The 20,979-nt window shown below is 51.3% G+C and overlaps 1 protein-coding gene across 29 annotated transcripts in view; it reads right to left on the bottom strand.

Moving 5' to 3' along the window:
- The window catches only part of KALRN (kalirin RhoGEF kinase), a 777,940-nt gene that overhangs the window by 137,318 nt on the left and 619,643 nt on the right, over positions 1-20,979 (bottom strand). For all 29 annotated transcript variants that reach the window (XM_089331826.1, XM_089331827.1, XM_089331831.1 and 26 more), the window contains one exon: positions 19,618-19,864. In XM_089331826.1, coding sequence (XP_089187952.1) covers positions 19,618-19,864 — 247 coding nt within the window. The remainder of the gene's footprint in view (positions 1-19,617; positions 19,865-20,979) is intronic.

The raw sequence follows: 20,979 nt of genomic DNA, 5'->3' as shown, positions 1-20,979 counted from the left end.
TTTCAGGATTTTCAAGTCCTTTCCACCCACTCCCGAAGTGCAGGCTAAAACACTTGAGCAACACCGATGTCTTTAGAGAGTTCTTCATTTCCCAGCAGGTGGCTGAGTCTCATTCTTGTTTTTGGCAGTATTTTTCTTCTGCAATGCCTACAGTTTAAGCCTATTTTTTCATGAACTGGGTTTACTACCTACCTATGAGTCCATTTCATGTCTCACCCCCATTTCCCACAACAGTGAACCCCCAAGACTTAGTTTCAGCCTGCAGCCGTGCTGGGCCAGGTACACTACAATGCAGGCCTTGGAGACTCACTGCCTATCTCCCTGGTTAGCTCCAGCTGTCAGTAACACTGGATCAGGACCTCTGGTGTCTGTCCTTTCCATCCACAGACAGGTGTCTGCTTTTCCCGTCATGATGCTCAGTCTCTTCAGGGTCACAGGGACAGAGAGTTTCTAAATGGCAATACCTCTTCCCGTTTCAGAGTGAGCGCCCAGGCCAGGGACATGAGGAATAGCCACAGTGCCCCAACGTGGGCCTTGAGACTCACGGGAGAGCCTTCTCACTGTGACCAGTGCAGTATGGCTTTTCTAGAACACCCCTCACCCCTGCAGTGGCTCACAGGCTTAGCGGGAGCTGTGAGCATGGGTCCCTGCTTGCCTGGTCCCCACGCCCTCCCCTTTCCCAGCAGGGCTGTCACCTGGAGCACTCACTCCTAGATTCTCCTCTCTAGTTTTTCTCGAGCTCTGCAGGGAATTTCTTTTATTTATGTATTTATTTATTTATTTATTTATTTATTTATTTATTTTGACAGGCAGAGTGGACAGTGAGAGAGAGAGAGACAGAGAGAAAGGTCTTCCTTTTGCCGTTGGTTTACCCTCCAATGGCTGCCGCGACTGGCGCATCGCGCTGATCTGAAGCCAGGAGCCAGGTGCTTCTCCTGGTCTTGCAGGGAATTTCCATGTGAGGTCAGGGCTGTAACCAATGGCCTTGGGTGCTTAAGCTGCCCCCTCTTTGGGGCGAATTTCTGCTTGACAGGGAGTGTTTAGGGAGCACCTGGACACACATGTTTCACCTTCTCAAACTCTGACCCCTGCTTCCTTGGCCAGCCCTTCTCTGGTTGCTAAGTACATGTTCCTTAGTTCTTATCTTTCCAGTGTGCATTAACAACCCATGAAGTGCCTGATTGCTGGTATCAGGATGGTTCATCATTTTTCCCAAATTACCTAGTCCTGGTCTCCAAGCATGGCTGGCTCAAAATTCTGAGTTTCTAAAAAAGGTTTTTTGTTTGTTTGGTTTTTGAAAGGTAGAGGAGAGAAAGAGAGAGAGAAACAGAGAGATGAGAAATCTCCCATCCAGGGGCTGGCACTGTGGCATAGTGGGCTAAGCCTCTGCCTGCGGCACTGGCATCTCATATACACACTGGTTCTAGTTCTGGCGGCTCCTCTTCCCATCCAGCTCTCTGCTATGGCCTGGGAAAGCAGTGGAAGATGGTCTAAGTGCTTAGGCCCCTGTATCCACAAGGGAGACCCGGAAGAAACTCCTGGCTTCTGGCTTCAGATCAGCCCAGCTCCAGCCATTGTGGCCAATGGATGGAAGACCTTTCTCTCTCCCTCCCTCTCTCTCTGTAACTCTACCTTTCAAACAAATACATAAAATCGTAAGAAGAAAATCTTATGAAGAAATCTCGATGCTGGTTCACTCCCCAAAAGACTGTAACAGCTGGGCCTAGGCTAGGCAGAAGCTAGGAGCCCAGAATTTAATCCAGGTCTCCCTTGTGGGTGGCAAGGACCCAAATACTTGAGCCATCACCTGCTACCTCCTAGCGTACAAATTAGCAGGAAGCTGGAGTCAAGATCAGAGCCTGGACTTGAACCCAGGCTCTCTGATATGGTCTGCAGGGATCCCAGGGCATCTTAACTGCTGTCTTCAAGTAGTCTGTGTTTGAACATCTACTATCTGTAAGTCACTAAGCTAACCCATATATGGGAATGTATATGGAAACTATAAATTGGATAAAGCTGCCCTATAATGTGGCTCTCTGCACCTGCCCACCTGATACCTGTCTGCTTCTTTCTGGCTGTCTCACTTAACCCATCAATCACCCTCTTTTTCTCAGGAAAGCATCACTGATCACCCTCTGGCCTGAGTCAGGCCTGAGGCCGAGGTGGTCCACACAATACAGATGAAGATGTGGGATCACACGGAAGGGCACGGAGGCAGAGCCCCTGGCAGCCAGAACCACTTCCTGCAGATCTGCACTGCATGGCTGTCTGAGCTCAGGAGGAGATGAGCTATTTATCAACATGAAAGATGGCTACAGCTGGAGTTGCTAAAAACAAACCACTCCAGGTTCTCTCCACTTCCAAAAACGTTTGCCTCTAAGTAGGTCAAAGTGTTCCCAAAGGAGGGCAGTGAGAAGTGCCAGTCTATCACTCTGTGTTTCCATTCAGCCAGGTTTATGATTGCTAAGTGTCCACTATAAGGGATGGTATTTTAATTCTGACTGCCATGGCCACCTGCCCTCCCACAGACAGAAGGAGCAGCTGCAGCAGCATGTGGCTTCATGAGACCCCGTGAGGAGGTTTCTGAGGCATTAAATGGAAAGTAGATTTAAAAAAATGTTTACTTTCACCTACTTGAAAAGCAGAGCACGAGAGAAAGAGAGAAGGAAAGAGAGGGAGAGATCTTCCACCCACTGATTCACTTGCCCCAAATGCCTGCAATAGCCAGGGCTGGGCCAGGCTGAAGTCTGGAGCCAGGAACTCCATCCAGGTCTCCCATATGGGTGGCAAGGACCAAAGCACTTCAGCCATCACCTGCTGCCTCCTAGGAAGCATTGGCAGGAAGCTGGATAGGAAGCAGCAGAGCTGGGACTTGGACCAGCACTCCAGTATGGGACGCAAGTATCCCAGTGGCCGCCTAAACTGCTGTGCCACAACACGCATCCTGGGGAGTGTATATGCCTCGATGTACTCAGCTCAGTTTACTGAATATTTCCAACAACAGGAGGGTGCAGAAGATACTGCCTGTTCTATTTCTCCGTTTTCTGCCATTCGAGATAAATGAGGCCCACGTGTCCCCAGAGAAGACCTACTCAGTCAGAACTCCTAGCATCAAAACATTATTCTCTGGTCTCATCTGTAGGCCTTCGTGCTGAAGCTTCGGCCAGTTTCCTCTACAGTTCCCAAGTGACGGTAAATGCCCGCGCTTGGTGTCCTTACAAACCAGAACCCTGCAAGGTCTTGATAACGGTCCATGATTCATGCTCCTTCCTACAAATATTTACTGAGAACTTCTAATCTGCCAGCCACTTCTGGATGCTGAGGATAGAGCAATGAACAAAACAGACAAAATCCCTGTACTTTTGGGGGGAAGTAACAACTAATGATGAATGCAAGGAAGAGAAATAAAGCAGAGAAGAGGGTATACAGAGTGATGGGAGAGGGGGAGTTAGGGAAGTCTCTGATGAGGTGCCGGGAAGGAAGGCTAGCAGCAGGTCGCCCAGGTGTCCGAGGATCTGAAGTTCTCCAGGTAGAGGGAGCAACTGGCTGGGCCCTGGGGTGGGAACCACATGGGCTGGTGGGTGACAGCTCCATCAGGCTGCTGGTGAGGGGAGTGGCAGAATAACAGCGCCCTCCACTCCGCCCAAGGATGTCCACACCCTAATTCCTATAGCCTGTGAATATCTTATCTTGTGTGGCAAAAGGGACTTTGCTGATGTGACTCAGTTAAGGACTTGGACACGGGGAGGCTATCTTGGAGTATCTGGGTGTGCATGATGCATTCACGGGGGTCCTTACAAAGCAGAGAGCCTCTCTCACTGTGGACCAAGGGAGACACGACTATGGAAGAGGATCAGGGAGAGCATAACATTGATGGCTTTGGAGGCAGAGGAATGGAACATGAGCCAAGGAATGTCTGTGGCCTCTAGAAGCAGAAAAAGAAGTAGCTTATCTTTTAGATAATGCAACTAGCCTTGATTTTAGCCCATGGAAACTCATGTTGGACTTCTGTCTGAGAGAACTGTAAGACAATAAGTAGTGTGTGTGTGTGAGAGGCAGAGAGCTCTCATCCACTGGTTCATTCCCCAAATGCCCACAAAGGCTGGGACTGGGCCAAGACTGCTCTAGGATCAGAGCAATGAGCCAGGAACATAACCCAGCTCTCCCATGTGGGGTGGTAGAAACCCAATTACTTTAGCCATCACTGCTGCCCTCAAGATGTCTATGGACAGACAGCTGGGATCTGGAGCTGGAGCTGGGAGTCAAACCCAGATACTCTGATATAGGATGCAGGCATCTTAACAGCTAGGCTGAATGCCTGCTCCCATCAGTGAGTTGTTGAAATCCACCAAGTTCATGGTGCTTTGTTACAGCAGCAACAAGAAACAAACACATAGGAGACAAAGCCAGAGAACAGGCTCTGGGACAGGCCTTTGGAGCTTCTCTGCAGATGTAGAAAGGAGTTTGCTTTACTCAAGTGAGACGGGGACACTTGGAGCTGAGGAGGGTCTTCAGCTGGGGCCTCCTCCCTGCAGCTAAGAGCCAGCCATGGGAATGACCTATTTGCCCACTTGTAGGCAAAGGTAAGCATCCATACTTCCTGTGGCATCCAGGGCCATGTGGAGAGCAAAGCAAATGGGCATAACATCAGGAGGCAAGTTGGTGGCTGGGGACCATGGTCAGAAAATGAGACAACACGGTCTGACCAACCCAGTGTTACCACAAGGCCAAGGACCAAGGAAGGGGCAGGCTGTGCAAGGACTGCCTAGGGGGCAGAAGGCTGGCATTGAGAATGGCCGCAGTTGCAACCTGGAAGACTTCCCAAGCATCTGCAGGGTCTGAGTGAAGGCTGCAGTTCCCTTCCTACCCTGGTCCTCCCTCAGACACAAGCAGCGAGGCGGCCAGAGGAGGGTGCCCAGCACATCAGAATCCTGCTGCAGAGAGCACTCACAGCTGGGGCCTCTCAGGGTTGCCCTTGAAGGCCTTTCAGATGTTCCTGGGCAGACAGGGTGGGCACACCCCCAGCAGCTGGCACTGCGGCCAGGCCTTTTGCTCAAGCCCCATTCAGTGCCTGTCATTCCTGGGGCGCTGGGTTCCACTGGGGGGAAAGTGGTTTCAGCTTAGCTAGCTCTGGGTAAGACAGAATCGCACACCTTCTCTTCGGGGGACATTCTGTTTGCTGGGGGGACCTCCTCTCCACCAGCTCCCTCTTCTCAGAAAGCACACTCAGTGGCAGCCTTTCTTCTCTGAGGCTCCCATTTGAGAGCTCTGAGCTCCGTCAGCTGACCCTGGGGCTCCAAGGATCATGTTCAGGCCTCCTCCTCCCTCCCCTGTGGAGGATGAGGGGGGTCATCATACAGGGGATTTCACAGATCTGCAGTGAGCACCAGGGGCATGAAAATACACTGTTGACATTGGCACGTGGCCAAAGCTAAGTCCCAGCAGGCTGGTGACAAAAAGGAAAAACTCAGCTCTCCACAGTGGGTCCCCAGGAGGCCAGCTCCTTCCCTTGGCAGCTTGGGTCTTCTGTTGCTAAGTTCTCCTTGGAGGCAGCAGCACCCTGTGGGTACAGGGAGGAGGATGCTGCCTGGCCTCACAGGCTCCTATCTGCGACTTCCAAGCCATGCCCCTTTGTGTCCTAAACAATATCCGAACATCTCACCCAGAGCAAAGGTCTGAGGCACACCTTCCGACTGCCTGTTCTGCTCCCTTAAACAACAGTGTGGACTGCGTGGCACCTCCATCTCCCTCTTCATGAAGATGCATCCCGGGAGGGTTCCTAGTCTGTCATTTGGGGGCCACCCTAACATAGACAAGCAAGTGGAAGAAAGTCAGTTAGAAATAAAGAAGGCAATTTTCACAAAGCTTCGCACTACTCTTCTTTGATCTGAAGAGTGAGTGAGACCCTCCTATGCTCGGCAGCACCTACAGTCTCAGCGCAGCCCTCCAGCTCACAGGGCAGCTCAGCTCCATGGGGCTGTGGTTGCAATGATACCCCAGTGATCAGAATTAATAACTCAGAGAGCAGGTCTTTTCGAGGGGCATGGGGAGGGGAGGGGACGGCAAGCCAGGGAGAGAACTTCGAATTTCCTGCTTATGGCACATGTGGTTTCGGTCCTCTGAGGAGAAGGCAGAAGAGTTTGTAGAGGAGGATAAGCCATTTTTTTCTTGGGAAATTATCGTACTAGGTATACCTGCTGTTGGTGGACTGGGGAAAGGGCTTAGAGTAGGCCAGGAATAGAGACTGCGGGAATGGAGAGAGCGCAGACTGAAGACCATTTAAGGCATCTGAAAAACCTGCACATGGAACTAAAACAGAACCTTGATCCCTTGAACAGCCCTGGTGAGGACTCGGGCTGGACACCCTGACTCAGCCCTACAGAAGTGCCAGAACTGGGATGCAGGGCAGGCAGGGAGACTAGCACCAACTCGACACCTGTGCTGTGGCACACTTGGGCAGGGAAGTCCTCCTTGGAAAGTGCTATTAACCCATTTGGTAGGCACTAAGTGTCTTGTCCAAGTTCATCAGCAAGAAGTGGCACTTTTACTTAATATCAGAGCTCTTTTACTTAACATCACAGCTCTTGAGCCTCTTGGTGACTCTGTGAGATGGGAATTTTAAAACTGTATTCAAGAGCAAGAGTGACAGCAAGAGTGCATTCCTATCAGCTGGTTCACTCCCCAAACGCCTTCAACAACCAGGGCTGGGCCAGGCTGAACACAGGAGCTGGGAACTCAATACAGGTCTCTCTCATGGGTGGCTGGGACCCAACTACTTGAGGCATCACTGCAGCCTTCCAGGGTGTGCAATAGCAGAAAACTGGGATGGGAATCAGAGCCTGGACTCAAATCCAGACCCTCCAATATGGGATGCAGACTTCCTAAGCAGCGTCTTAACTGTTATGCCTAACACCTTCTCCAAAATAGGAGTTTTTATTGGTCTCCTTTTGCATATTTGTGGAAATAAAACCTAAGGCTGATTTTCCACTCAAAACAAGTAGTTTGGGGCTGGCACTGTGGCGCAGTGAGTAGAGCTGCTGCCTGCAGTGCTGGTATCCCATGTGGGCACCAGTTCGAGTCCCAGCTGCTCTACTTCCAATCCAACTCTCTGCTATGGTCTGGGAAGGCAGTGGAAGATGGCCCAAGTCCTTGAGCCCCTGCACCTGCGTGGGAGACCCGGAGGAGGCTCCTGGCTCCTGGCTTCGGATCATCCCAGCTCCAGCCTTTGCGGCCAATTGAGGAGTGAACCAGCGGATGGAAGACCTCTCTCTCTCTCTCTCCCTCTCTCTCTCTCTCTGCCTGTCCTTCTCTCTGTGTGTAACTCTGACTTTTTTTAATCTCTTTTTTCATCTCCCCACAGCATTTGCACCAATTTAGGTTCTTTTTTTTTTTTTTTTTTTTGACAGGCAGAGTTAGTGAGAGAGAGAGACCGAGAGAAAGGTCTTCCTTCCATTGTTTCAGCCCCCAAATAGCCGCTACGGCTGGCGCGCTGCGCCAATCCGAAGCCAGGAGCCAGGTGCTTCCTCTTGGTCTCCCATGCAGGTGCAGGGCCCAAGCACTTGGGCCATCCTCCACTGCCTTCCTGGGCCACGGCAGAGAGCTGGACTGGAAGAGGAGCAACCGGGACAGAATCTGGTGCCCTGACCAGCACTAGAACCTGGGGTGCCGGTGCTGCAGGGGGAGGATTAGCCAAGTGAGCCGTGGCGCCGGCCAACTCTTTCAAATAAATAAATAAAAAAATATACAAAAACACAATGAAAACACTACATCATGTTTTCTACACTTATTTAAAATAAAAGTGGTTTTTCATTCCACATCTTGTCCTCTTCCCAGCCCCTCTGGCTCCCTGAGAAAACACTTCCCTGTTTTCAGGAAGACTGGCCAGTACCTTTCTAAGGGAAAGACATTCGATTATAACACAGTAGGTTGAAGCATTAGAAATTGCTGATATTCAACCATTTTGATCACCAAAGTGGAAATCTCATGCAGTCCAGCCTAAGACACTGGACCCCAGAATGAATGTGTGGTAGATGCATTCAAGATAGGACACTTAAGTTCATCATTTTAGATCACCACAAGTACTCACTGATGTGGAGAGAGAAAAGCAGGTAATTTTAGACATGGAGGGATCCTGAGGAAATTCAGGGAGCCATGGATGAAAGGTAATAAAAATGCTATTGGAGAGCAGACAGCAACACAAATGACTGTAGGGAACAGCCAGGAAAAAAAGCCCAGGCTGTCGAGAGCCCCTGAGTGGACAGTGCTTCCCTCTAAGTCCTGAGCCCAGAGAGGGCACTGGAGAAGAGGCCTGTGAGCGAGAGACCAGACAGTGCCCAGAGTCCAGGGGTGAAGCTGGACTGTGGGAGTTCCTAAACCCAGGGTGTTTACAGAGACTACTCAACCACAAGCACAAGTAGAACTCTAAGCAAGTTCAAATTGAATTTAATTAAAATGTTTTCCTCTGCTCGGCATTTAATAAAAGGATTTATGGAGAAATTGCTAGGCTCTTACACCTTAAGGCATCTAGTGCTATGTATGCAAGTCCTGTTACATTGTGGTAGTTAAGATCAGACTGCAAATGAGAGCAAGGGCTAGTGGAGCGGGGCTGGTGAGGGGAGAACAGAGGAGCAATGGGCAGCAAGTGTCTGCATTTCAGCACCAGGCACGAGGAATGTTCTAGTCTTCAGAACACACTAAAGCCCACAGGCTTCCTGCGGAAGGACGGAGGTCCCAGTCCCTGGGGTGCCTGGGTGATGTTTAGCCACCCACCTGCTGGTGACACTGCAGAAGCAGTTACTCTGTGAGAAGAGAGGATGAGCCAGAGACCAGCGCTCTTCCACTCTGAGACTGCATGAGCCAATATGCCATTCAACATAGGACAGAGGTGAGATGAAACCTCATCAAAGACCACTTTCACTCAATCATGAAGAGAGAAAGTTCCAATTCTTTTTTAAATTCTGAAAAATGACTAGCAGCTGCTTTTAGAATCTCCATGAATACGTCTTCATCTATCCTTAAACACACATTTTTCAAGAAGTATCAACACTCAAGTCAATTACAGCATTTCTTATTCATGTTTTATCATGTTTTGGTGTTTCTCATCTACCGGTATTGTGATTTTAAAAAACACCTTACCACCACTTTTCATTGTAAACATACTATAATTTAGCTAAGCTATTATCAGATAAAATTGTGTGGGCTAGCATGGAAAACTACTCTCACTCTCACTGATCATACTCTATATACTCTACAAGGGAGGGAGTTCTGAATTTTTCTTTCTTTTTTAAAGCATCATGGACAGATGGGTGATCAATGACCCTTGAGTTTTGTTAAAAAATGTTATTTTTTAAGATTTGTGTTTTTAAAAATTGCATTTGAAAGGCAGAGTGATAGAGGGAGGAGGAGAGAGTGAGAGGTGGAGAGAGGGAGAGAGGGAGAGAGTGAGAGGCGGAGAGAGGGAGAGAGGAAGAGAGAGAGAGAGAGATCTTCCATCTGCTAGTCCACTCCTCAATTGGCTACAATGACCAGGGATGGGCCAGGCTGAAGCCAGGAGCCTAGAACTACATCCAGTGTCTCCCACATGGATGCAGAGGCCCAAGTATTTGGGCCATCACCACTGGTTTCCTAGGTGCATTAGCAGGGAGCTGAACTGAAAGTGGAGCTGCCGGTGGCTTAACCTGCTGCATCCCAGTGCCAGCTCTTAGTTCTGAATTTCAAGTGGCTACCTCACCTCTGGTATTACAGACACAATCTTGTATAAATGCAGTGGGAATATGAGCGAGCAAGCTGCACTTTGTAACATGTCACTTCATAACTGAAAGGAAGCGTTCTGGGAATATTCACTCTCCAAATTTTTTTTAGCTTCTTATAGTGTTGGGCACTATGAAGTAATCTAGAAACTTGAGATTAGTTGCTCCCAATGCAGAATTATACTGAAATTGGAGGGCTCTCCTGGTAGCCAGAGGAGGCTGAAGTCTCTGAACTTCGTAGCAGAGGGAGCCTGAACTTTTTGGAATTTTGGTGCCTGGCAACAGAAAGTGCAGGGAGCTCATATCCTGGGAAAATCTGTTGGACAAGGCTGGACTAGCTCCAGGCGTTGGCTGGCCCCTATCAGAGCTGGACCAAGCTCAGCCTGCTGCCCAGCCCCAGCCTGGGACATCAGGAACTCTTGAGCAGGCAAAACACTCACAGGACAAAATTGTTAGTGATGGCTTCTCCTAGCCTTAGGGAGAGAAGCATCTGCAGCCAGAGGCGGGAGGCAGAGTGGGAGGGGTGTGCGAAGCCATCTGCCGAGGGGCTCCTGTTCCTGAAATGTTAAGGAGAGCGTGGGCTGAGGGAAGGATGAGCTAAAGTACCTGTCTCAACACCTTAAGACTTGGGAGGGCAGACAAGTAAAGTAAAGGACTTGGTTCTGCCACTTTTAACTTAAGTGACATTGAGCAAGTTACCTAGTCTAACACTCAGTTTCCTTGTTAAATGAGGGCAACATTATTGTTGTAGTAGTAAAGCACTGATCTAGAATCGGTCCATAGTAAGGGTCAGTAAGATGTTTTTGTGAGCCGCCTGCAAACTTCATATAAATCCTAAATGAACAGCATCACAGACTTGCTTCAGCATTCTCAGGCTCCAGAGCTCAAGCTTTGTCCATTGTTCTAGACCACCCTCCACTGCCTGAGTCCAGGTGGGTGGGACAGCAGAAATCGCCAGGAGAGCCCTAGGGCGAGGACTGCAGGGACTGCCATGGCCCCTGCCACTTTCCTCCCGCACACCTGCTGCCAGGGTCACAGTGATGCCCAGGGCTTGGCTTCACTAAGCAAAGAGGTGCTGCTTACGGCTTCTCCAGACCCTCGGCCCCAGGTGGGGAAGAGATCACACAGGAAAGAGAAATGGCACAGATGTCCTAGGTAGCTGGGCGGAGAAAAACCCAGACTGGTGTTTGGAGCTTGGGCAGAAGTAACCAGGACCAAGTTTTTCTTTTAGCACTCACCTTTATGCTGTTTTAGAGCACAGTTCAGTGGCATTAGGTACATTCACAGGGTTTTGTAACTGTCACCACCATCCTTGTCTAGAACTTTCTTCATCTTGTCAAACTGAAACTGGACCCATTAGAGGCCATTCTCTCTCTCCCCATACCTGGAAGTCACCATTCCACTCTCTCTCTCTCTCTCTCTCTCTTTTTTTTTTGACAGGCAGAGTGGATAGTGAGAGAGAGAGACAGAGAAAGGTCTTCCTTTTGCCATTGGTTCACCCTCCAATGGCCGCCACAGCCGGCGCGCTGCGGCCGGCACACCGCGCTGATTCAAAGGCAGGAGCCAGGTGCTTCTCCTGGTCTCCCATGGGGCGCAGGGCCCAAGCACTTGGGCCATCCTCCACTGCACTCCTTGGCCACAGCAGAGAGCTGGCCTGGAAGAGGGGCAACTGGGACAGAATCCGGCGCCCCGACGAGGACTAGAACCCGGTGTGCTGGCGCCGCTAGGTGGAGGATTAGCCTATTAAGCCGTGGCCCCGGCCTCCACTCTCTCTTTATATAAAGTTGATGACTCAAAATATCCCATATAACAGAAATATTTCACTGAGCTTGATGTCCTCAAGGTTCATGTATGTTGTAGCATACGTCAGAGCTTCCTTTTATGGCTGAATCACATTCCTGTGTGTGTGTGTGTGTGTGTGTGTGTATCACATATTGTTTATCCACTCATCTGTTGCCAGACATTGAGGTTGCTGCCACCTTTTGGCTATTGTGAATAACGCTGCTATGAACATGGGTATACAGATACCTGTTCATGTCCCTGATTTCTGTTATTTTGGAAACATACCCAGAAGCAGAATTTTGGGATCACATGATAGGTAATTCTATTTTTAATTAAAAATTTATTTATGTATTTCAGAGACAGATTTTATATATCTTATATATAATATATATTATATATCTTGTGCATATATAATATACATTGTATACATATATCTTACCTATATGTAATATATCATATATACTTAGCTCACTGGGTATATATGTCTTATCCATATATAATATATAATATCTACATCTATCTTTTTTCATTTTCAATTATCTTTATATACAGATCAATTTAGTATATATTAAGTAAAGATTTCAACAGTTTGCACCCACACAGAAACACACAGTGTAAAGTACTGTTTGAATACTAGTTATAGCATTAATTCACATTGTACAACACATTAAGGACAGAGATCCTACATGAGGAGTGAGTCACAGTGACTCCTGTTGTTAACTTAACAATTGACACTCTTGTTTATGGCATCAGTAATCACCCTAGGCTCTTGTCATGAGTTGCCAAGGCTATGGAAGCCTTTTGAGTTCACCAACTCTGATCTTATTTAGACAAGGTCATAGCCAAAGTGGAAGTTCTCCCCTCCCTTCAGAGAAAGGTACCTCCTTCTTTGTACATCTATCTTATATAAACCTCACTGGGTACTGCTGTCTCCTAGGGTCTGCATCAGCTGGAAGCTGGAATCAGGAGCAGAACTGGCACTTGAACCCAGGGACTTCAATATGGGATGTGGGCATCCAAAGTGGTGTCTTAAACCACTAGGCCAAATGCTCACTCCACTGTTTTTACTATTTTGAGGAGCTGCCAGACTGCTCTCCACAGTGGTTGCATCATTTTACATTCCCAATAGCAGTGCATAAGGATTCTCATTTCTGTACATCTTCATCAACTCTTGTTTTCTCTCTCTCTCTCTCTCTCTCTCTGTGTTATATAAAAGTCATCACGATGAGTGTGAAGTATAGTTCATGGTTTTGATTTGAACTTCCTTAGTAATTAGTGATATTACTGATCTTTTCATGTGCATATTGGCCATTTTTATATTGTCTTTGGAGAAATGTCTAGTCAACTCCTTTGTCCACTTGTTAAGCTGTTAAGCCAATTTTTTTGTTGTTGAGTTCCAAGAATTTTTTATTTAATCTAGATATCAACCTTTAACCCCTTCCAACGACTGTTAATTATTTCTTAAGCTTGACACTCTGTGGGTGCCAAGCCCATTAAACAGTGATTCTTGATCCTCACAGAACATAAAAATCACCAGAGAACTTAAAAACACACTGATGCTGGGGTAGGTGTTTAGCCTAGCAGTTAAAATGCCCACGTTGCATTCTGGCTTTTGTTTCCAGTTTCCTGTTAATGCAGACCCTGGGAGGCAGCAGTAAGGGCTCAAGTCACTGGGTTCCCGCCACCCACATGAGAGACCTGGATTGAGTTCCTGGCTCCCAGCTTTGATCTGGCCCAACCCTCTGTGGGGAGCAATCCGGACTGGACTGAGTTACTGGAATTAAGACTTATTCTATGCATCTGCTCTCCCACAATATGGCGCTGGGAGAGAAGTAAACAGCTTCCGCACAGCTGCCTCCAGTTCAACCAATAAACTGTAGGACTTGCTCCTGATTGGAGAGCAGCGTACTCGGCGTGTGGGCAGCCGAGTTAGGATTGGCGGAGGAGGACTATAAAGGAGGAGAGAGACGGCATGCACCAGGAACATCTATGGGGAACATCTAAGGGGAACACCTGTGCAGCCCCCGAGAAGAGCCGGCCGGCGGTGTGCCGCTCCCCTGCGGAAGTGGGGAATGTGGCCAGGGGGAACTGCCCTTCCACGGAGGTGGAAGGGATAGTAGCCAACCCGGGAAGAACCGGCAGCAAACCCGGGGAGGGCCGAGCAGACGAAAGAACAGTGCAGGGTCCTGTGTCGTTCCTCCACGAAGAGGGGGAGCGACATAATGGTGCCGTGACTCGGATATGAAGCCTAGGCAGGGTTTAGTGTCGTTCCTCCACGAAGAGGGGGAGCGACATAATGGTGCCGTGACTCGGATAGGAAACCTAGGACGGATAGGAAACCTAGGAGGGAAGAAGTGGAAAATACCAGAGAGAGAGACTAGCAAACAGCCTAGGGAAAAGCTGGATGGAAAAGGTGCCGGAAGAAGCTATTGAAAGCCTAGGCATAGACTCGGATATGGACTGTGGGAAAGAAGTTAGGATTGAAAGCGAAAGTGAAAGCTTTCATAGACTCGGATGCGGACTATGGCGGGGAAGCTAGGAGACTGAAAGCGAAAGTGAAACCTGGAGGAGGCTTGGACTCGGATATGGACTGTGGGGAGTAGCCAGGAGAAATGAGAGGAATATTGTTGGAAGAAAACTTAAGGAAACATACCGGGTAGAGAAAAATGTTAGGGAGGATGAAGCCGCGAGTGCAGGCCAAGGCGGAGATATAAGCCACCTTGGAATTCTTCAAGTCACCCCGGGGAGCAAGAGGCGAAGATCTGGAACCAGAGGCAGAGACGTGGGCCGCCAGGTTGAAATTCGCCAGGTAAGTCCGGGGAACTTGGACTGAATGCCGGTGGTGGCGGAAACATTCGCGGAAGCCGCCGCGTGCAGAGAGAGCACGGGGCGTGAATAGATAGGGAACGCGGGGCTGGCGCGAGGCCGTGGTCCAGACGCGAAGGGGCGTGGAGACCGCGGAGTGTGCGCGCGAAGCCGAGCCGCGCAGAGCCGGGAGCCCGCTGGCGGGGCGAGGCGCCGGGAAGCCGCGCAGAGCCGTGAAGCTGCCGCGGGGCGAGGTGCCGAGAAGCAGCCTCGGGGCGAGCGCCGCCGGGAAGCCGCGGGGATAAAAGAAACAGAAGTTTAGAAGTAAAATGAGAGAAATAGGAATGCTGGAAGATAGAAGTAAAATGGGAGAAATAGGAATGCCCGGAGATAGAGAAATAGAGAAATAGAAAGGCCTCCCTACAACACTGCAATGTGAGAGCTTGGATTCGGTCTGCCTGATTAAGTGAGGCGATGAGCACCTGCGGGCGGCTAGCAGCTTATGCGCCGCAGGTCACCGAAGACAGGCACGAATTAACATCAGTAAGGCCTCCCCACAATACAGCAATTAGGAGGCTTGGATTCGGTCTGCCTGATTAAGGCGGTAAGCACCAGCAAGCAGCTCGACCAGAGTATGAGCTGCAGGTCACCGAAGATAGGCACGAACCAACACTAATAAGTCTCCCCCACAATACGGCAATGAGAAGGCTTGGATTCGGTTTGCCTGATTGTTAGGGCTTGTAAGCCCCTGCAGGCAGAGCAGAGCATGTGCTGCAGGGCACCGAACACAGGCACGCATCAGCGCCTAAAAACCTCCTCACAACATGGCGAAGAGAGGACCCGGATTCGGTTTGCCTGATTGATAGGACTTGTAAGAACCTGTGGCAACTCTAGCAAGCAGAGCAGAGTGTGTGCCGCGGGACACCGAAGACAGGCGCGTATCAACGCCAAAAAAATAAAAAGAAAGGGGGATCTGTGGGGAGCAATCCGGACTGGACTGAGTTACTGGAATTAAGACTTATTCTATGCATCTGCTCTCCCACAATATGGCGCTGGGAGAGAAGTAAACAGCTTCCGCACAGCTGCCTCCAGTTCAACCAATAAACTGTAGGACTTGCTCCTGATTGGAGAGCAGCGTACTCGGCGTGTGGGCAGCCGAGTTAGGATTGGCGGAGGAGGACTATAAAGGAGGAGAGAGACGGCATGCACCAGGAACATCTAAGGGGAACATCTAAGGGGAACACCTGTGCAGCCCCTGAGACGAGCCGGCCGGCGGTGTGCCGCTCCCCTGCGGAAGTGGGGAATGTGGCCAGGGGGAACTGCCCTTCCACGGAGGTGGAAGGGATAGTAGCCAACCCGGGAAGAACCGGCAGCAAACCCGGGGAGGGCCGAGCAGACGAAAGAACAGTGCAGGGTCCTGTGTCGTTCCTCCACGAAGAGGGGGAGCGACATAATGGTGCCGTGACTCGGATATGAAGCCTAGGCAGGGTTTAGTGTCGTTCCTCCACGAAGAGGGGGAGCGACACCCTGGCTGTTGCAGACACTTGAAGAGTGAGCCACAAGATTGTGTCTTTTTCTCTCTTTCTGTCTGCTTTTCTCCTCTCTCTCTCTTTCAAATAAATTACATACATAAGGCAAAATAAAACAAACATATTAATGTGCAGGCCCTTGTGGGCTCTGAATTAATTGGTGTGGGGTAGGGTAGGGAGCATCAGTGTTTTAAAAACTTTCCTCTAGGGGCAGGCACTTGGCATTATGCCCATGTCCCATGTTGCAGTGCCTGGATTTGAGTGTTGGCTCTGCTTCCAATTCCAGCTTCCTCATGCACACCCTGGGAGGCAGCAGGTGATGGCTCAAGAACTTGGGTCCTTGCTGCTCATGTGGGAGGCCTGGATTGAATTCCTGGCTCTTGGCTTTGGCCTGGCCCAGTCCCAGCTGTTGTGGATATTTGAGGAGCGAACCAGGAATGGGAGATCACTATCTGTCTGTCTCTATTTCTCTGCCTTTCCAACAACAACAACAACAAAAAAAAGAAAAACAAACATCAAAAAAAATTTCCTCTAAGAGGCTCTAAGAAGCCTCCGGAGTGGAAAGTCACTGCTGCAGAGCCTCTGTCCCCTGGGAGGTGCTGCCCTTCACTACCTCCTTCTGAGGAAATCAAGAAATGGAATGACTAGACCTCAGAGGGCCCAGCCCCGAGACGTCAGGGTGGCGGTAACGTCATATGAAAGGCAGGCTCTACCCCAGCTTTGTCACACGGCCCTGTTCTTTCTCACCAACCCCATCACGAGTCAAGCCACAGACGGAGCAGGAGGAAAGGAGCCGCCCAGACTTCCAGAGAAAGCCTGGGGTGCGGGGGAGAGCGGAGTAGCCCCTGAGCGCCTGGAAGCTCAGCGGGAACGGCGCATGTGCTCAGAGCCTGGGCATGGAGCGGGGAGCCCTGCTCTTGCTGTGGCTTGGCCACCGACATCCCCAAGGCTTCAGGAAAGTCACCTTACTCTCCTGTGCCTGAGAGACCCCTGCAAGAGAGGAGACTGGTTCTCAACCCAAGCTGTTCCTTAGATTCATCCATGGAGCTTTTAAAAAATGCTCATCATCCGGCTCCACCATGAAGATGGTGGTTCCAGTTGTTCCAGATGGAGACTGGGCTCTGTCATTTGGAAAGCTCCCAGGTGCTTCTAATGTGCAGCTAGGGGTACGGAGTCTGACCAAGTGGCTCTCCAAGCTCCTCCTTGGTGCTAACGTTCTGTGGTCCTTCTGCCCATTTCTGTGGCCTGAGCATGCACGTGGCACTGAGGACGTCATGCAGATATTTCCCGCTCCTCACAGCCCTTGGCAGTGTGGATTTGTTGCTCTCTACAAGGTTAAAAGGACCAGTTCCCTCCTAGGAATTGAACAAGAACCTGGTCCTGACCTCCAGGATACCAGATAAGGTCGTGTTGCACAGCCCCAGAGAGTGTTTTATTCCCATGCAGTTATAAGCTTATAAGGCAGCACAGGTCACCGCTGAGAGAACAGGCCAGCTCACCCCAGGCAGCCAGCTGGAATGGGAGCAGGTACAGCTTACTGGGGCTCTGCCAGGAGGCCAATGCTTTGGGCAGGCCCTGGAGAGAGGAGGGGTTTTTCCAAGCCAGGGCATGTGTACACATGCATGGACTTTCAAATGGGGCCTTGTCCAGGGTAGACGGGACGCTCTGTGGAGAGCAGGGACTGAGGCACTAACCACTGGGACTCGGGCACCTCTGGACTCTGAGCGCACATGGGTGAGAGGGTGGTGAGAAGTCTCTGGTCACACAGCCATTCTGACAGTGCTCTTTGATCCTCTGCCTTGGGTTTGCTCCTGCCAGGGTGCACATGCAGTGGGTCCAGTTAGGCAGGGGCAAGGAGGCGGTGCTCATTTCTCCCAGCTATAGGCCCAGGAGGTCAGGTCAAGGTCAGGAAGTCTCCAGTCTCCCCTGGAGACTGAGCCCCTTCTGAAGAAAACCACCCCCACACAGGAAGCCATGGTAAGTTAGCCTTTCCCACTGGTGCTGCAGCTCACTAGGCTAATCCTTCGCCTGTGGCGCTGGCACCCCGGGTTCTAGTCCTGGTTGGGGCGCTGGTTCTGTCCTGGTTGCTCCTCTTCCAGTCCAGCTCTCTGCTGTGGCCTGGGAAGGCAGTGGAGGATGGCCCAAGTGCTTGGGCCCTGCACCCACATGGCAGACCAGGAGGAAGTGCCTGGCTCCTAGCTTCAGATTGGTGCAGCGCCATAGCAGCCATTTGGGGGGTGAACCAACGGAAGGAAGACCTTTCTCTCTGTCTCTCTCACTGTCTAACTCTGCCTGTCATACACACACACACACACACACACACACAGCCTTTCCCAGCAAATGGGCCACTGTCCCTGGTTTTGCCTCTACACACAGGGTCTCTAGACTGAACCTGCGGGAATTTGTCATATTTGGTTGGATCATCCATGATAAAGGATACAATGACAATAATTCACCAGGACAGTCACTGGGCACTGAGTGCCAGGCACAGGTGTGCTTTGTATCTGATACCTTGTTTGAGCCTGCAGGAATCCACCTGCATGGGCTCCACTTTGCCCTAGGTGGACTCCACACTGACCTGTGTTCCCAAGTTCCCGGTGTCCTGTTACAGTACCTGGAGGGTGTGCAGCCCGCAGTCCACTTCAGAGGACTCACTGCAATTATAAGTCCTCAGCTCCCTGACACATCGCCTCCACGGGTGACAGAGAAATGACAGGGGGTGGCCCAGTGTGCGTGAGCAGGAGATTTGGGGAGCTGTGTTTGGGTTTTTCTCCCCAGGGGTAAAACCCAAGAAGACTGGATGCACTAAAGCAGTGCAAATACTGCACCTGCCACCGCCATCTAGTGGCCGAAGGGAGGAATGCAGGTCGAGGAGATAAAGCCGATGAACTTGCAGGAACACGTAACAAGCTCACAGTCATCATCAGGAAACCCGCTGCAGGTCTCCATGGTGACCTCTGTCCCTGCCTCCTGGCACAGCCAGATGCCTTCCTTCTTCCTTTGCCATACATATCTAGCAGAGATCTGCCTGGAGGGGTCCCGGAGGCTGACGATCTGAGCGGTTACAAAAACAAGCTGAGAGCTAGGCCATGCCTCTGTGTCGCACGATGCACAATGCGTGGCGTCAAAGCCCTGGCAGCCCAGGTCAGGAGCTGTAGTGTGCGTCACCCGGAGGGCTGGTTAAGCCCCCCGGCTGTCAGGCAGGGGTTGCCAGAGGCGCACAGGGAGCTCGCAGGAGGCGCTGTGCTGTGCCCGGCAGCACAGAGCAACCCGAAACAGAAGCCCAGGCCCAAATAACCCATCCGTCGAGGGCACACCGTGAGGCGCGGGCAAGGCTTTGGGGAGAGCTGGTCCTGGTTCAGCCTAGGCTCACTCTGGGCTTTGCTCGGAGCCTGGGGTCAGCAGGAGGCCCTGGTGGGGGTCTGAGAGCCAGCAGTTGCTGCGTTGGGGGAGGGGGCCAGGGGAGAAATGGGGTGTCGAGGCCACCGGGTGGCCTCAGGCAGAAGAGGACTGTTCTGAATGAGGGCAACAGCGTGGGAGGGCCAGCTCATCCAGCCTGCCTTCTCAAGAGCAAAGCGACTCAGAAAGGTCACGCGGCCTTACTGAAGGCGCCCAGCCACCTGGGTGCTCTTTCTCAAGTCCCCAACCCACTCTGGCCACGACCAGGTCCCCGGGAAACCCCAAAGGGTCGCGGCGGGTGCCCGCCACAGGCGAGAACGCGCCTTCGCGGGCCGGCGCCGCGCCGCCCCTACCTTTCACCAAGGGGAAGAAGCAGTCCATCTCCACGCTGCTGCGCGAGTGGGAGACGCACAGGACGCTGCTGGGGACCAGGCCCTCCTGCGGGGGGCTCCGCTCCGTGGTGCGGACCAGACACCAGCCGGGCCGCTCGCTGGGCCGCTCCAGCAGCTCCACCGTCTGCCCCACCTGGATGCTCAGCTCGCTGCTGTGGCCGGCGCTGAAGTCCTGGAGGACCACGGTCAACTCGCACCCGCCTGAGAGCTGTGGCGGTGGCAGGGGGGCGTGCAGGAGGGAGGGGGCAGGAAGGGGGCGGTGGATGCAGGAGGGCAGAGGGGAGGAGGGACCAGAAGGAGAGATGGGATTCAGGGTGGGGGAAGGCAGGAGGAAGAGGAAACAAAACAAGAAAAAAACGAGTCGTTAGCCCAGTTCTGTTGCTTAGCCTGACGACCCAGCCCAGCCGTGGCCCGGAGCTGCCCAGCCCAGAGCTCTGGGTCTAACCCTCCCGGCCTCCCTAGGGCTCCTTCCACTAGGCCTTTACCAAGCTCGCCGCCAACCTAGCCTTTCAATCTCTTCCCCTGCATGTCCGCTTGGCTCCTTCTGAGGCTCTCCCGGCCTGTCCCCGTCCCTCAGTGCCACCCCTCGGACTCTAACTGGGATGCCATCTGTTGCTACTTATGAATTATTTTTGATTTTGAGATGTTAATGGGCACATAATTGCACATATTTATGGAGCGCAGTGTGATGATTCACATATGTATAGTGATAGAGTCAGGGTAATTAGCAACTCTAATTCCTTAAACAGTTTCCATTTCTTGGTGTCGGGAAACTACAGACTCCTCTCTTCTGGTTCTTTGAGAAATACATCATAGATTGCTGTACCCTGTGCCCCCACTGCACTGTAGAGCACCAGAGAGCGTTCCTCCTAGCTAATCCTCTCTCCCTCCGTCCCCCCAACCCTTCCTAGCAACTGGTGCCCACGGGTCTGGGCTCTTCTTCTCTGAGATCTTCTGATTGAGCCTCTATATATGAGCAAGGACTTGCAGTATCAGTCTTTCTCTGCCTGGTTTATTTCACTTAACATGAGGCCCCCCACTTCCTCCCACCTTGCTGGGTTTGTTTCTAATGCACTGTAGTTGATGTTTGCGAATAACAGAAGAGAACATTGACCCCTGCCACCCTCACCATCCCTACCCCATACCAGAGCCACTGGTCTAAAAGAAGGGCTGTGAGTAAAAAGAATGGGGCAGAACACCGTCTATCTGGGAGGACAGAGACTTGCTCTACACAGGCTCAGCCCTCTGGGACCAGGGGGAATCCTGCACGGGAAGGGAAGAGGAGAGGAGGGCAAATTTATCTTGAAACATACGCCTGCACTG

The sequence above is a fragment of the Oryctolagus cuniculus genome, chromosome 4, assembly GCF_051225735.1.
Source record: "Oryctolagus cuniculus isolate XC-2025 breed Fujian yellow rabbit chromosome 4, ASM5122573v1, whole genome shotgun sequence".
NCBI lineage: Eukaryota > Metazoa > Chordata > Mammalia > Lagomorpha > Leporidae > Oryctolagus > Oryctolagus cuniculus.
This window is presented reverse-complemented; position numbering and strand designations above follow the sequence as displayed.